The sequence below is a fragment of the Rhinoderma darwinii genome, chromosome 5 (genome assembly GCF_050947455.1).
Source record: "Rhinoderma darwinii isolate aRhiDar2 chromosome 5, aRhiDar2.hap1, whole genome shotgun sequence".
Taxonomy (NCBI): Eukaryota; Metazoa; Chordata; class Amphibia; order Anura; family Rhinodermatidae; genus Rhinoderma; species Rhinoderma darwinii.
This window is the reverse complement of record NC_134691.1, coordinates 33,701,001-33,715,719: the sequence shown is the minus strand read 5'-3', so window position 1 is coordinate 33,715,719 and position 14,719 is coordinate 33,701,001. Positions and strand designations below refer to the sequence as shown.

General features: G+C 37.0%; 1 protein-coding gene across 6 annotated transcripts in view; it reads right to left on the bottom strand.

The window, feature by feature from the left end:
- Nucleotides 1-14,719, bottom strand: part of CSMD3 (CUB and Sushi multiple domains 3) — a 1,175,227-nt gene that overhangs the window by 252,370 nt on the left and 908,138 nt on the right. For 4 of the 6 annotated variants that reach the window (XM_075825814.1, XM_075825808.1, XM_075825811.1 and 1 more), the window contains 2 exons: nt 5,016-5,129; nt 3,440-3,535 (listed from right to left, as the gene is read on the bottom strand). The exons of the other annotated variants lie outside the window; for them this stretch is intronic. In XM_075825814.1, the coding sequence (XP_075681929.1) occupies nt 3,440-3,535; nt 5,016-5,129 (210 nt within the window). The remainder of the gene's footprint in view (nt 1-3,439; nt 3,536-5,015; nt 5,130-14,719) is intronic. 6 annotated transcript variants of the gene reach the window in all.

Here is a 14,719-nt window from a genome sequence, read left to right as displayed (position 1 = left end):
GGTCGGGTCCGACACCTGGGATCTCCACTGATCAGCTGTTTTGAAGGGGGTGCAGGGAAGTTCTTTCACTGCAAAAATTGCAACACTTGCTAATTGTTGCAGATTTGACCTCCCAATTGAATTCAAAGGGGAAAACCCGCAATAAAAATGCAGCGATTCCGCACCATAGGTCAATTTATGAACGTTTCCTCAGCAGATATTTCTGCAGTATGTGGATGAAATTTATTAAAATCTCATCCACTTTGCTAATAAGGAAGATGCTAGCAGCACAGAACAAGCTAAAAATAAGATATAAAAAATACATGGTGCACGCCTGGAGGGTAAACGGTTCAAAGTACCTTAGTAATCAATATAAAGTGCAAAGTCAGGCAGCACTCAGTGAACAAATTGGTTTGTTTATTCCAAAAGCAGCGACATTTCAGCCAAATTAGTATAGCCAAATGAGCAAACTAAGAAAATGGCTCATAATTTGTAAAGAAAAAAAATGGTTTGGGATACAAATTACACTGACATCATCAGAATGACAGCGCCTAGAGGTAGGGAATTGGGGTTTACTGAACTGGCGACAGGCCCTCTTTAAGGCTCATTTACACTGATCAATGATAGGGTGAACGCTCGTTCTCGACCATTGCCTTGTGTAAACAGGGAAGCGATCAGCTGCCGAATGAGCAAACAATCATTTGTCGGCTGATTTATTATTTTATGCTGCCCTAAAAATCAACGTTATTGGCAGCAAATCTCCCCATGTAAAGGCCCTTTAAAAGAGTCCCAGTCGACCTGTAATTATCGGCGATCAGTGGTCGTTATGGGCACATATCTTCTCCTATAAACCCAACTTTCACACGTCAGTATTTTGCATCAGTATTTGTAAGCCAAAAACAGGAGTGGATCCAAAACACAGAAATACTAATATTTTGATTATACTTTTTCTCTGTTTGGCTGGGTTCACACAGAGTTTTTTTGCAGGCTGAAAATCTGCCTCAAAATTCCATTTGGAATTTTGAGGCATATTTTGCTCTGCCTGCACGCCAATTTTCGCTGCGTTTTTTGCCCTCGGCCATTGAGCGCCGCGGGAAAAAAATGCAGTGAAATACGCTTTCTCTGCCTCCAATTGATGTCAATGGGAGGTCAGAAACGTAAATGCCAAAAGATAGGGCACGTCGCTTCTTTTTCCCGCGAGACGTTTTTTCCGCTCGCGGGAAAAAAACGCCTTCGCCTCCCATTATAATCAATGGGAGGCATTTTCGGTAGTTTTTTTACGAGTTTTCCGATGTGGTTTCCACGTCAAAAAACGTGTAAAAAAACTCTGTGTGAACTGACCCTTTCATTTCTGGTTTTGGCTTCCAAATACTACAGCAAAACACTGACCAAAATACTGCGAGCCTAAGAATGTGTTGTGTGCTATGTTAAAATATGAAATTGTCGTAGCCTCACCAAATTAAAACATTTTACATGCCTACACTTTTTTTGCTTTTTTTGAGAGCCAATTACTTTACAAAATTTTGAAACAATATGATTTCATTTTTAAAAAAAAGCTTTCAAAGAACCCCATCGCTTGTTATTTCCAAGCGACAACAAATTGAGTCACTACAGCTTCTCGACACAAAAATAGGAAATATATGTAATTTAAAAATAAAACCGATGCAATGTTTTCAAACACAAAGCTTCTATGATTAAACACTTCTAATGATTACATAAAGGTCTATGTTACAGACACACTTAGATATTTATCAAAATTACCTCTCTGTCAGAATTAGAGCAATTTCCACATAGAAGCTGTTAGAATAGAAGTTAAATTACAGCTTTCACATGATTTATCAAGTCAGTTTGATATTCCGTAATAGGCTAAAATAATCAGTAACATTATAACCCATACACAAAATATAAACAAAGAAAAAAAAAAACATTTCTAGTTTTATGCCGTATTTATTTATTTTTTTACAAAATTACTTGGAATATTGTATTTACAATTCACTGTATTTTTTATATAGACTTTTTTTTATTGTTTCATTGATTTATTCATAAATTAAACCAGTGTTTGGATTTTTTATTAAGATTATATTTCTGTATTATATTCTTGGAGACCACAACTAACACAAACACTTATTGAAGGAGAACAGTCCAACATTTTTGTATTAAAAAGTTTTGTAATCCAGAAACGCAATATTTATATATATATATATATATACACACACACACACACATATATATATATATATATATATATATATATATATATATATATATATACGTATATAGCAAACAGAAAAATTGAGGCAGCACTCCAAAGTAGTGGCTGAAAAAAGAGGTGCGTTTATTCACCCCACAGGCAGGCAAAGTTTCGATACAGCTTTCTCAAGGCTTGAGAAAGATCCCAGTTAGCTGGATCGAAACGTTGCCTGCCTGTGGGGTGAATAAACGCGCCTCTTTTTTCATCCCCTACATTGGAGTGCTGCCCCAATTTTTCAATCTCTCTCTCTCTCTCTCTCTCTCTCTCTCTCTCTATATATACTCTCTATATATATACATACATATACACAAAACCTATATATTCTTAGGCCGTTTGTACATGGCAGAGCCTGCAGCTTTGTACTACAGACCTATAGGGATTCGGTGTGCCGCAGTATGGTATGCAGTGCATTATATTGGAGAAATTCTCCCCTAGAAAGTTCTAGGGGGAATAACTCAGTACTATACCATATGATAATAGAAAGCAGATTTTTTTTTTCTGTCGGACAGAAAAAAGCCTACATACTGTATGCGGGCGGTATAGTAGGGTCATAAAGACTTCTATGAGTGCTGTATTACAGCTCTGTACAAGTCAAGATGCTCTTTTGCATGAGCCTTAAGACTGATTAAACCAATAGCAATATAAAAAAAGAACAAAATACATACATAAAAATATAAAGTAGAAATGATAGAAAATGATACCTAAAAACAAAAACATTAATTAAAAAAAGGCCTTTTAGATTAGCCACATGGTCTTTTTCTACTCTATGTTTTAAGACAGTACCCTAATTTACCATACAACCCAGCCTGCCCTCATCCTATAACCATATTACATGAATAAAGATGTTCTGGACTCTACTGCATGTACATAAGAGATTTTTATAATAGCAGATATAAATTATACAAAGTTTCACTACAGTTTATTTTGCAGGATCCTGAATTGCCCCCAATGATTTTAGGATATCCTATAGAGCGAATACATATGGAGGTGCCTGATAAAACAGATTGAGTTATATCACCTGTGTAATAATAGTGAAATCCTGAAAACATGACCTGTATATGAGGACTGGAAATTGAGAAACACTGCCGTAAATCAGCAGCCCCCAGAGATCGCTGTGCACGCGTGGTGACCTCTCAATTATATCCCGATTGGATGAGGCAAAAGCACAATACACGTTGGATGTATTGTTAAGATGGTATTGGCATTTACCTTGATAGACAAAGTGAAATCCTTTCGATGTCATTGGTCCAATTGTTGTAAATTTAATAATAATCTGGTTACCAGAACTTAGTGGAAGCGATTCGCCTACTCAACAAAATGAATAAAACAAAATGTATTAACAAGTCAATAAAGTAAACGTCTGACTGTGTTATTATCTGTTCTTACATACAGCTCGGAACCCAAATGTGAGTGTGTGTTTACTGAAGGCCAAGCAAATATTTCATTTACAGAATAAATAATAAAATAATGTTTAAATAAATTAAAGGGTTTACTTGGTATTATTACAATGGTGCTAGTCACCAATGGTCTATATTTTAATAAGAATCTGTTACCAAATAGATAACTGTAATTTTGGGCACCTACGTGCCTAAATAATGATAAGTTGCTGGCCATTAGTGCAATAGGATAGCAATGCACTGATATGCCATTGGTGAGCCCTCTGGCCAGTGAGCTGCTCCTCTTACTATGGTTCCTTTTATTTAAACTCTTCCCAGTGAATCCTGATGGATCACATTAACTTATAATGAGATTCGTCAGGTTTCTGTCAAAGTTCCAGTTTTTTTGACAAGTATCTGAACTTTGATAAGCTTTTTTATCAAAAACACTGGAACCCTGACAGAACACACATTAGCAGTGTGAACTCCTGGCCTCTATGAGGGTCAGAATGCAACATATAACATACTCTTCATTATGACTTTTGGTGACAGAACATCTTTAAATTTAAAGGGTTAAGTTGGCAATACATATTAGATAATAACTAGGGATAACTATGGACTATATTATTATTACAGTATTATTTCTATACTATGGATAACTATGAATATGCTAAATCCCTGAAGAAAGTAGAAGAATTGTCACACACAATTCAACATTCATTCATTTCTTTCTCAGACTGGGCACTTGAGGATGTCTAGCAGACTCCCATACACATTAGATCGTAAGCAGGATCCATCAACAGCAGCCTAATGTGTATGGACCAGCTTTAGAATCAAGTACACTAGTTACAACCACATTCTACTTTGGATGCATTTAAAGTATCTTATATTTTGTATATACATTTTTGACCCTGAATAGCACAATGATAAGGATATAGGTTTAAATGTCAAAATCACCTGGCCCTACTGTTTTAAATGGATAAGATGACGACCACAATTATAAAAAAAGCCCCCAAAGACTTTTTTTTACCTCAGTTGCCTCCCATGACTCTGAAACTTGGTAATTAAAAAGTAAAAAGTGTGCCCAAAGGGGTTGGCTCATGTTCAAATATTAAAATAACACATAAGGGATAGTGTTTTGTTTATCACTGTTGATGCTGTTTTTTTATAAATACATATGAGGTATTGAAATATTAGCACATTTTGGAGGCCAGAACTGCATACTACTGGCCTGGAAACATCCTCACCATTGTGCTGACTCGAGTCAGGAAGGGTTATGATATATTGTGGGTTATAAACATATATCTATGTGGGTAGTGTGTTAATAATTTCAACTAGCTAAAAAAACAAAAAACAAAAAAAAAACATTTTATAAATGACCCATTGGTATCTCTGATTAAAAAAAGTACCTGAATGAGATCCTGAGAGGGAAGATAAGAGAGGCGACTGTTGAGTTGCTCCGTCATATACCTCAACTACGTCATGGAGAGACGTCTGGAAAAACACAAACTGGCCAAAAACCACTATAGAGCAATAACCAGTAGCAGAGAAAGAAAAGGGAGAGAAAAAAAGAAAAAAAATCATGCTCCAAGTTCATTATATTTAAGATGTTTAAAATTATTTGTGACAATGAATACAAAAAAATATGTAATATTACATGATCGTATATAAGGCATATGAAATGCCCAAAATGTAATGTAATGAATCAATATGTAACTCAAAGGATGATAATTTACCAACACCAAACATAATGCATAAAACATCATCCAAACATGTTTGCTGATTTTGTGATATTATTTTGTGGAGGAGCAACATTAGGAAATGAAAATGGCTGTTTAGAGTCAATGAATCAAATATATGTCGATTATTCAGTGTTTTGAAATATCATGTACAGTAAATGGGGCAAATTTAAACCATATTACATTGGGTATAATAAATTTCTGCTCCACATTTTGGAAACTTGCCCCACCATAATCATTTATATGTGTTCAATAGTCACTAACATTGATCGTGAAAAAATATCTTAAATCAAATGAACCCAGACATAATTTTTTTCCCCAACATTGCGTAAGAATTAATATTTTTGAAGATTTATGCATCGAGTCCCGGTTTCTCTTCTCTGTTTATGATTATTTACCAGTCCCACGTGGATAAATTAAATCAAAGCTGTATCAAACAACAATTAAGATTAATTTTACTTTTCTTTTGTCTTCTTTTTTGTATTTTTTTTTAGATCATTTTATTACATATAAACCACGCCAAAGATGCCATGGGTCATTCTAAAAAAAAACCTATAAAAATAATAATAATAATTAAAAGTGCAACGATTGATTCAAATATATGAAGTTTTAATGTTTATGTTGAAGAAAATAGTCCTTGTTACTCCAGGGAAGCTGAAAATGTATTAAAAAAATAATCACAACCTTTTTTATGTTTTAACTAAAATAAAAAAGATAAAATGTAGCCACAACTCTTATTACTAGGTAACATAATAATAATAATAACAATAATAATAATAAAATTCCCAATCTACTATGCCAAATAACATCAGTAAAAAAAATATATTTTAAATTAAATTAAATTCCCCAATCTTATGAAGGTAGATACTGAAATTTACTGGATTATCTCTCCTGCAGATATAGCGAACAATAAATAGCAGAAAGGTATTCTGCCAAGAACTTGGTACGTGTATGTTTTTCTATTTTGAATTAATTTATATAAAGTAAGGACAAGTACATATAGAACAGGTATTTTTACACTAGTTTTCAATGTCTTTTTATATTTTTATTTATTTATGTTTTAGGTAAAATCAGGTGTGGATCCAAAAGAGGAAAACAATGAGGCCATGTTCAGACGTGGCAGAATTTTTCCGCTGCAAATGTTGGTGCAGATTCGGGGCAATTACGCAATAAATCTGCACGAGCATTTGCATATTTGACAGGTAATTCATTGCAAAGGCTGAAATCCGCAGTGAAATTCCAATTCTTCTCCGCAACATAATGTGCATGCTGCGGAGGGAAAAGTCTGCACCGCAGCCTAAATTCCGCAAAATTATTTTCTGCAACGTCTGTATTAAGTTTCATAAAAATGTATAGAAGCAAATGTAAGAAACGGCTGCTGCAGAATTTCACTGCGGACTGTCCGTAGCAGAATTCAATAGCAATTCCGCCACGTCTGAATGTACCCCAAAAGCAAGAACTTTCCTCATTATTTTCGTATCCACTACTTGTTTTAGCTAAAAAGATGTGTGAAAAACTTTGTCAATTTGACCTTCGTGAGTCCCTCACTTCTTTTTTCTATTTTTGTATTTTATATTCTTTGTAGGGATTTCATAGGGCACACAAATAATACAGATTTATTAATAATGGCTTAAGAATAGATAACCTAAAGCTAGAAGTGCTAGGCTGAAGATGTGCCAAGTTTTTAAATGACGTGCATGCTGTTTGATAGATTTGGAGCATCTTGGAATATGTTAAGAATCTTTTTCCGTCTTTACACCACCTATTGGTTGGTATATGTTAGACCAGTACAGTAAGTTGTGGCACAAAACTGGCACTAGTCACCAGTTACATATCTGGAACATATCACGACGTGACATATCCACGGCCATATTCTTAGTATGTGACCTGATATGGTGGGAAAATGTTCTTTTTGGGGCAAATATTCCATGAATGCAGTGAATTTAAAATGCGCCAAAAATCTAGCGCATCACTGTCTGGAGTCGAGGCACAACTACATTAATAAATCTGCCCCCCTGAATTATGCCAATTGCAGGGCCTGATGGGGCGAGACAACACAAATGGATTCTATGTGTCATGCACCACCCCCTCAGGCTCACACCAGGCATAACACAGTGTATTCATTTTTCCACAGAGAGTTCCTTTCACGTATTGCAGGTCATGATTAATGTTCCAGGAACTCCTGTCCTGTTAGGCAGATTCACAATAGTTTAGACATTAGACAATTAGGGCATGCCCAGACGTGGCAGATTTCTTCCGCCACTGTCCGCATCAATGCCGCACAGAATCTGCGTTGCAGATTCTGTTGCGGCTTTGCCTAAAATGGGCATTAAATTGATGCGGACTAGCTGTTGCGTATTGAGGTTAAAGTACTTCCCTTCTCTCTATCAGTGCAGGATAGAGAGAAGGGACAGCCCTTTCCCTAGTAAAAGTAAAAAGAAATTCATACTTACCCGGCCGTTGTCTTGGTGACGCGTCTCTCTTTCGCCATCCAGCCCGACCTCCCTGGATGACGCAGCAGTCCATGTGAACGCTGCAGCCTGTGATTGGCTGCAGCTGTCACTTGGACTGAAACGTCATCCTGGGAGGCCGGACTGGAGGAAGAAGCAGGGAGTTCTCGGTAAGTATGAACTTCTATTTTTTTACAGGTTGCTGTATATTGTGATCGGAAGTCACTCTCCAGGGTGCTGAAACAGTTACTGCCGATCGCTTAACTCTTTCAGCACCCTGGACAGTGACTATTTACTGACGTCGCCTAGCAACGCTCCCATAATTATGGGAGCCCCATTGACTTCCTCAGTCTGGCTGTAGACCTAGAAATACATAGGTCCAGCCAGAATGAAGAAATGTCATGGTAGTAAAACCAATACGCTCCACAGCACACATAACATCTGCGGACTTCATTGCAGAATTTTGACACTTCATTGAAGTCAATGGAGAAATTCCGCAATGAGTCCGCAACAAGTCCGCTACACGTCCGCAACAACCATTGTATGCTGCGGACACCAAATTCCGCACCGCAGCCTATGCTCCACAGTGGAATTGTCCGCAACGTGTAAACAAACACAACTAAAAAGCTGTGGAAGGCAATGGAGAAACGTGTACGCTGCGGATTTCCGCTGCGGACTGTCCGCAGTGGAATTCCAGAGCAATTCCGCCACGTGTGGTCATGCCCTTAATGAGCATACTGCGGAGGGAATATTCTGCACCGCTATTTTCCACAACGTCTGAACTAAGTTTCCTAAAAATGTATAGAAACAAATGTAAAAAACGGCTGCTGCAGAATTCCACTGCATACTGTCCGCAGCGGAATTCAACAGCAATTCCGCCACGTGTGAATGTGCCCTTAGACCAACACTGGTTGGATAGTTCCAAACTGTATTACATTACAGAGCAAAATAACACATAATACAGGAGAGTTTCCCAAGATCCCTTTGAATAAGGTAATTTTACTTCAGAAAGGTTTTCATTTTTTTTTAATGGAAATTCTAGCAAAAATATAGTTACAATAAACTTTTTCAGCTCAAAGGACCTGTTAAACTAAGAAAATGAAAACATATAGCTTAGATTATGTACATAACATTATCATACTGGAATCCATTATATTTTTATTTCATGATGTAATTGGTACCCCTAATCTGCTGAACGCTGTGGTTTTTCAGCTTGGGTCAATAATTTTAATTGCTAATTTACTCCACGCTTCTGAAAACAATTTAAAGATATTATTATCTAGCCATGTTTAAACCTTTTGCCATGTTTATACAGTATTTTAGGGAATCCAATTATTATTAGCTCGTACAGAAATTCAAGTGTGTTTTGCTAATCTTGAGATAAGTAGAGAAATGCTATATATTTTTTGTACTATATATTTTGTTTTACTTGAGTCGTATCTGCTTATTGTATTCATATACTGAACCTATTTCTACAGAGAACAAAATTGTAATTTTCAAAGTTCATCAAAGGTAAAACAACTTTAATTTAGCTTTCATTTAACAGGTGTATTGATAACCAATACAAGGCTGGATTGAGACTGGATTTTTGTTGCATTTTTAGCATGAACCCCCATTGAGAGACATGGGAGTCTATTATCTAAAACAAACAACAAAAAACAAAAGTCATGTTAAAAATGCAACAAAAAAAGACAAATTGCACATTTTTGTTGGGTCAGTCAAGACCAGTAAAACAAAAAATACAGAAAATTAAGTTGTGTAGGGTACACGAGCATGTTCGGTCCGTAAAGGACGGAACGTATTTTGGCCGCAAATCCCGGACCGAGCACACTGCAGGGAGCCGGGCTCCTAGCATCATAGTTATGTACGAAGCTAGGAGTCCCTGCCTCTCCGTGGAACTACTGTCCCATACTGAAAACATGTTTTCAGCATGGGACAGTAGTTCCACGGAGAGGCAGGGACTCCTAGCATCGTACATAACTATGATTCTAGGAGCCCGGCTCCCTGCAGTGTGTTCGGTCTGGGACATGCGGCCGAAATACGTTCCGTCCTTTACGGACCGAACATGCTCGTGTGAATCCAACCTTAGTGTCATACTGTAAAATCTAAGAATTACCTCGACTCGTGGCAAAAATTCAGTGGTTCTGTATGGAAAACATATTGCAAGTCGCCTTTTGACCATTGTCCAGCTATGTTGGATTTGTTTTGCAATGGTTAGAATGTTATTTGAAACATTTTTTTTCTATAGAAAAACACTGAATTTGCATCATGGCATTGCCACCAACGATGGTAAAAAAAATACAGAAAAAACGATGTAAAATAAATAAACATTATACATTTATAAAGCTAAAAACTAAAAGATTTAAACTTATTTTTTCCTCACATTCTTCTACAAGCTTGGAACATAACTAATTTCAAGGTGAACAACTCATTGGGGAAGCTCAGATTCCTATTTTCAATATTTGCCATGGTCCTAAGGGCTCACTTACTGTCAGTATGTGTCTAAAATATAAAGATTTATTCGACCAATCAGTAGGTGACCTTGTCACTGAAGATTTGATCAAGATATGCATATAAAACTTTATCCAAGATGGAGTGCATTATCAAATAGGAAGCATTTATGCATTAGTGGATGGAGCACTTTAATGGTCCCTTGATTATAAATTTGTAGAATAGTGACTAAAAAAACCGCCAAATCTACTTATTTGAATGTATCTCCAATTTATACTATAAAGAGTGTCAGCAACATTACAAAAATAATATATATCTAAATATCTATAAAGAGTATGTCAATGCAGCAGAGCTAATTTTATCATGTCACACAACTAAGACATGATGCACACGGCAAAGCCACTTGCACAGATCCTGTATGATAGCTGATGGAGTCCATACAGTTCCATATTACGGAGACATAGTCACTCCGTGTGCTGACATATGGTGTCTCTGCGAGGAACCAAATGGAATCAGAGGCACAAGGAGGTGCAGTATGAACCCATTAATTTCTACAAATGGCGCAATATGAATCCCTACAATAAGGATTTATAATGCAGCCATGTGCATAACCACCTAAAAACGCTGCTGTAGTGAGCATGGAGGCACCACCCTGTTACCACTATTAAGATCCTCTTACACGAGGCAGATTGGGCAAATGGGCATTCACATGAAAGCTTGTTCCTGATCAATTCCCTGTGTAAACAGGGCAATGATCAGCAGATGAACGAGCAAACGCTCGTTCATCAGCTGATCCTATTGTTTTTGCAGCACAAAATATTATCGTTGTCGGCAGCACATCTCCCTGTTTAACCCCTTCCCCCTGCTTGCATTCTGGGCCCTAATGTCCAAGCCATTTTTTTCATTTTTACATTGTCACATTCAAAGAGCTGTAACTTTTTTATTTTTGCGTCGGCATAGCTGTATAAGGTCTTGTTTTTTGCGGGACGACTTGCAGTTTTTATTGGTACCATTTGAGAGTAGATGCGACTTTTTGATCACTTTTTATCACATTTTTTTAAAGTCAGGATTAACAGAAAACAGCAATTTTTCCATTGGTTTTTATTTTATTTTTTACGGCGTTCACAGTGCGGGTTAAATAATGTAACAGCTTTATAGTCGGGGTCGTTCCGGACGCGGCGATACCAAATATGTGTAACTTTTTTGCTTTATTGTATTTTTTTTTAATAGTAAAGCATTTTGTAAGGGGAAAAAGTGGGTTTTTCATTTTTTTTGTTTCACTTTTTTTTTTTTATTAACTTTATTAAACTTTTTTACTTTTTTACTAGTCCCACTAGGGGACTTCCCTATCCTCCGATCGCTATTATAATACACTGCAATACTTTTGTATTGCAGTGTATTACTGCCTGTCCGTTTAAAACGGACAGGCATCTGCTAGGTCATGCCTGCGGCATGATCTAGCAGGCATTCGCTCCAGGCAGACCTGGGGGTCTTTATTAGACCCCCGGCTGCCATAGAAGACACAGACACTCGGCGATTTTATCGCCGGGTGTCAGTGAGATGAGAGGGAGCTCCCTCCCTCTCTCCAAAACCATTCAGATGCGGTGCTCGCTATTGTGCACCGCATCTGAAGGGTTAAACTGGTGAGATCGATACTAATATCGATCTCACCCGGCAGAGCAGGGACGCCCCCAGCCCTCAGCTGCCTCTGGCAGCTGAGAGCAGGGAGATTTCACGGCTCCCTGCTCTGTTTACTTTATTCTACAGCAGCGACGTAGAATAGCGGCGCTCTAGAATAAAGCCCACTAATGACCGCCGTAAAAAGACGTATCGGCGGTCATTAAGGGGTTAAACAGGGAGATGTGCTGCCGACACGTTGGAAATGTCTAGGGATGAGCGATCGTGGTAACAATCGCTCGTCCCAATACTTTACATTACTGATCATAGCTCCTTCAGACACGAGCAAACGAGTGCCGATCTACAAGCTGTCTCGTTGAATGGCGCTCGTTTTTACGGCCCATATTGGCTTGTGTAAAAAGACCCTTACTTCTAGTCTTTGTAAAGTGCCGCTGAAATGCAGCTACATACAGGCTAGAGTGAAACTTTTACAATGGGTGTTTGTTTGTATCATAGGAAGACAAAAAGTGCTTTCAATGTATTGGAAAGTTTCCCTAGCATTAACCCCTTAATGACCGGGCATGTTTGTACCTTAATGACCAAGCCAGATTTGTCAAATCTGGTATGTCTGACTTTATCAGAGAATAACTCTGTGAAAGTTTTGAATATCCAAGTAATTCTGACATTGTTTTTTCGTCACATGTTGTACTTTATTTTAGTGGTAAAAGTAGACTGATACGATTTGCGGAAATTAATTAAAAAATAGAAAAATGGAAGAAATTTTGTAAAAATTACCATTTTCCCCTATTTTTAACTGCAATATGTCACATATGTACACACATACTGTAAAAAAAAAATTATTACATATATATTTCTATCTCTTTACTCTATTTTGGCAGCACTTTTGAAAAAATAAAATAAATTTTTAGCAATTTAGAGGACTTACAAATTGAATAATAATTTTATACATTTTGAAGTACATTTTGTTTTCCTGCACCAAGCCAGGTTTTCAGAGGCTCATAGGTCTCAGAGTGATGGAAACCCCCACAAATGACCCCATTTAGAAAACTAGACCCCTTAAGGTATTTACCTAAGGGTATAGTAAGTATTTTGACCCCACAGTTTTTTGCTAAATTTAATACATATCAGGTGAAAAAAAAAATAATTTCACTTTTTTTCATAAAAGTATCAGTTTGAAGACCAATTTCTTTGTAAAGCGACCATGAGAATGAAGAAACACACCACAAAATCTATCACCCTGTTTCTCCTGTTTTCAAAAATACCAACATTGTGGCCCTAATGCGCTGCCTGGACACACGGCAGGACCCAAAAGGAAGGGAGCACCCGGAGGCTTTCAGGACTCATATTTTGCTTGAAAATGTTTTAGGCCCCACAGTACATTTGGAGAGGCTTTGAGCTGCCAGAACCATAGAAACTCCCCATAAATGACCCCATTTAGAAAACTAGACCCCATAAGGTATTTATTTAGGGGTATAGTAATTATTTTGACTCCACAGTTCTTTGCTAAATGTAATGCATATCAGGTGAAAAAAAAAAAATTCACTTTTTTCATAAAAGTATTTGTTTGAAGACCGATTTCTTTGTAAAGCGAACATGAAAATGAATAAACACACCACAAAATCTGTCACCCTCTTTCTCCTGTTTTCAAAAATACCCACATTGTGGCCCTAATGCGTTGTTTGGACACACGGCAGGGCCCCAAAGGAAGGGAACACCCGGAGGCTTTCAGGACTCATATTTTGCTTGAAAATGTTTTAGGCCCCACTGTACATTTGGAGAAGCTTTGAGCTGCCAGAACGATAGAAACTCCCCATAAACGACCCCATTTCGAAAACTAGACCCCTTAAGGTATTTATCTAGGGGTATAGTTAGCATTTTGACCACACAGGTTTTTCGCTAAATATATTGGAATTAGTCTGTAAAAATTAAAATGTACTTTTTTTCTGAAACAACATAGAAATTTTTATTATTTACAAGTAATAACGAAGAAAATGCACCCCAACATTTGTAAAGCAATGTCTCCCGATTACGACAATACCCCATATGTGGTAATAAACTGCTGTTTTGACCCACAGCAGGGCTCAGAAGGGAAGGAGTGCCATTTGGATTTATGATTTTGCTGGAATGGTTTTCGGTGCCATGTCGCATTTGCAATGCACTGGAGGGACCAAAACAGTGGAAACCCACCAAAAGTGACCCCATTTTGGAAAAACCTTCAAGGAATTTTTCTAGGGGTATAGTGAGCATTTACACCCCACGGGTCTTTTGCAGAGTTTATTGGAATTAATATCAAAAATTAATATCAACATTTTTTCCACTAAAATGTTGCATTTTCTCATTTTCACAAGGGATAAAGGAGGAAAAAAACAACCATTTTTTATAAAGCAATTTCTCCCGAGTACGGAAATACCCCACATGTGGTCAAAAGTTTTTTCATTAGAAATGAATTAACCCTTTCAGGACTGATCCATTTTTTGCTTTCATATTTTAGATTTTCACTCCCCGCTTTCCAAGAGCCATAACTTTTTTATTTTTCCATCAATAGAGTGGTGTGAAGGCTTATTTCTTGCGGGAACAGCTGCAGTTTTTATTGGTACCATTTTTTGGTACATAAAAAGTGATTCAAAAGTTGTATTACATTTTTTTTTTAGAGCGAAGGTGACAAAAAAAAAAAATAGCGATTTTGGCGCTTTCAATTATTACATTTTTTTAAGGTGTTCACTGTGCAAATTAAATATTGGTATATTTTAATAGTTCGGACTTTTACGGACGTAGCAATACCAATTTTGTTCATTTTTTTACATTACTTTAGAAGAAAATTGCGAAAAGGTGTTT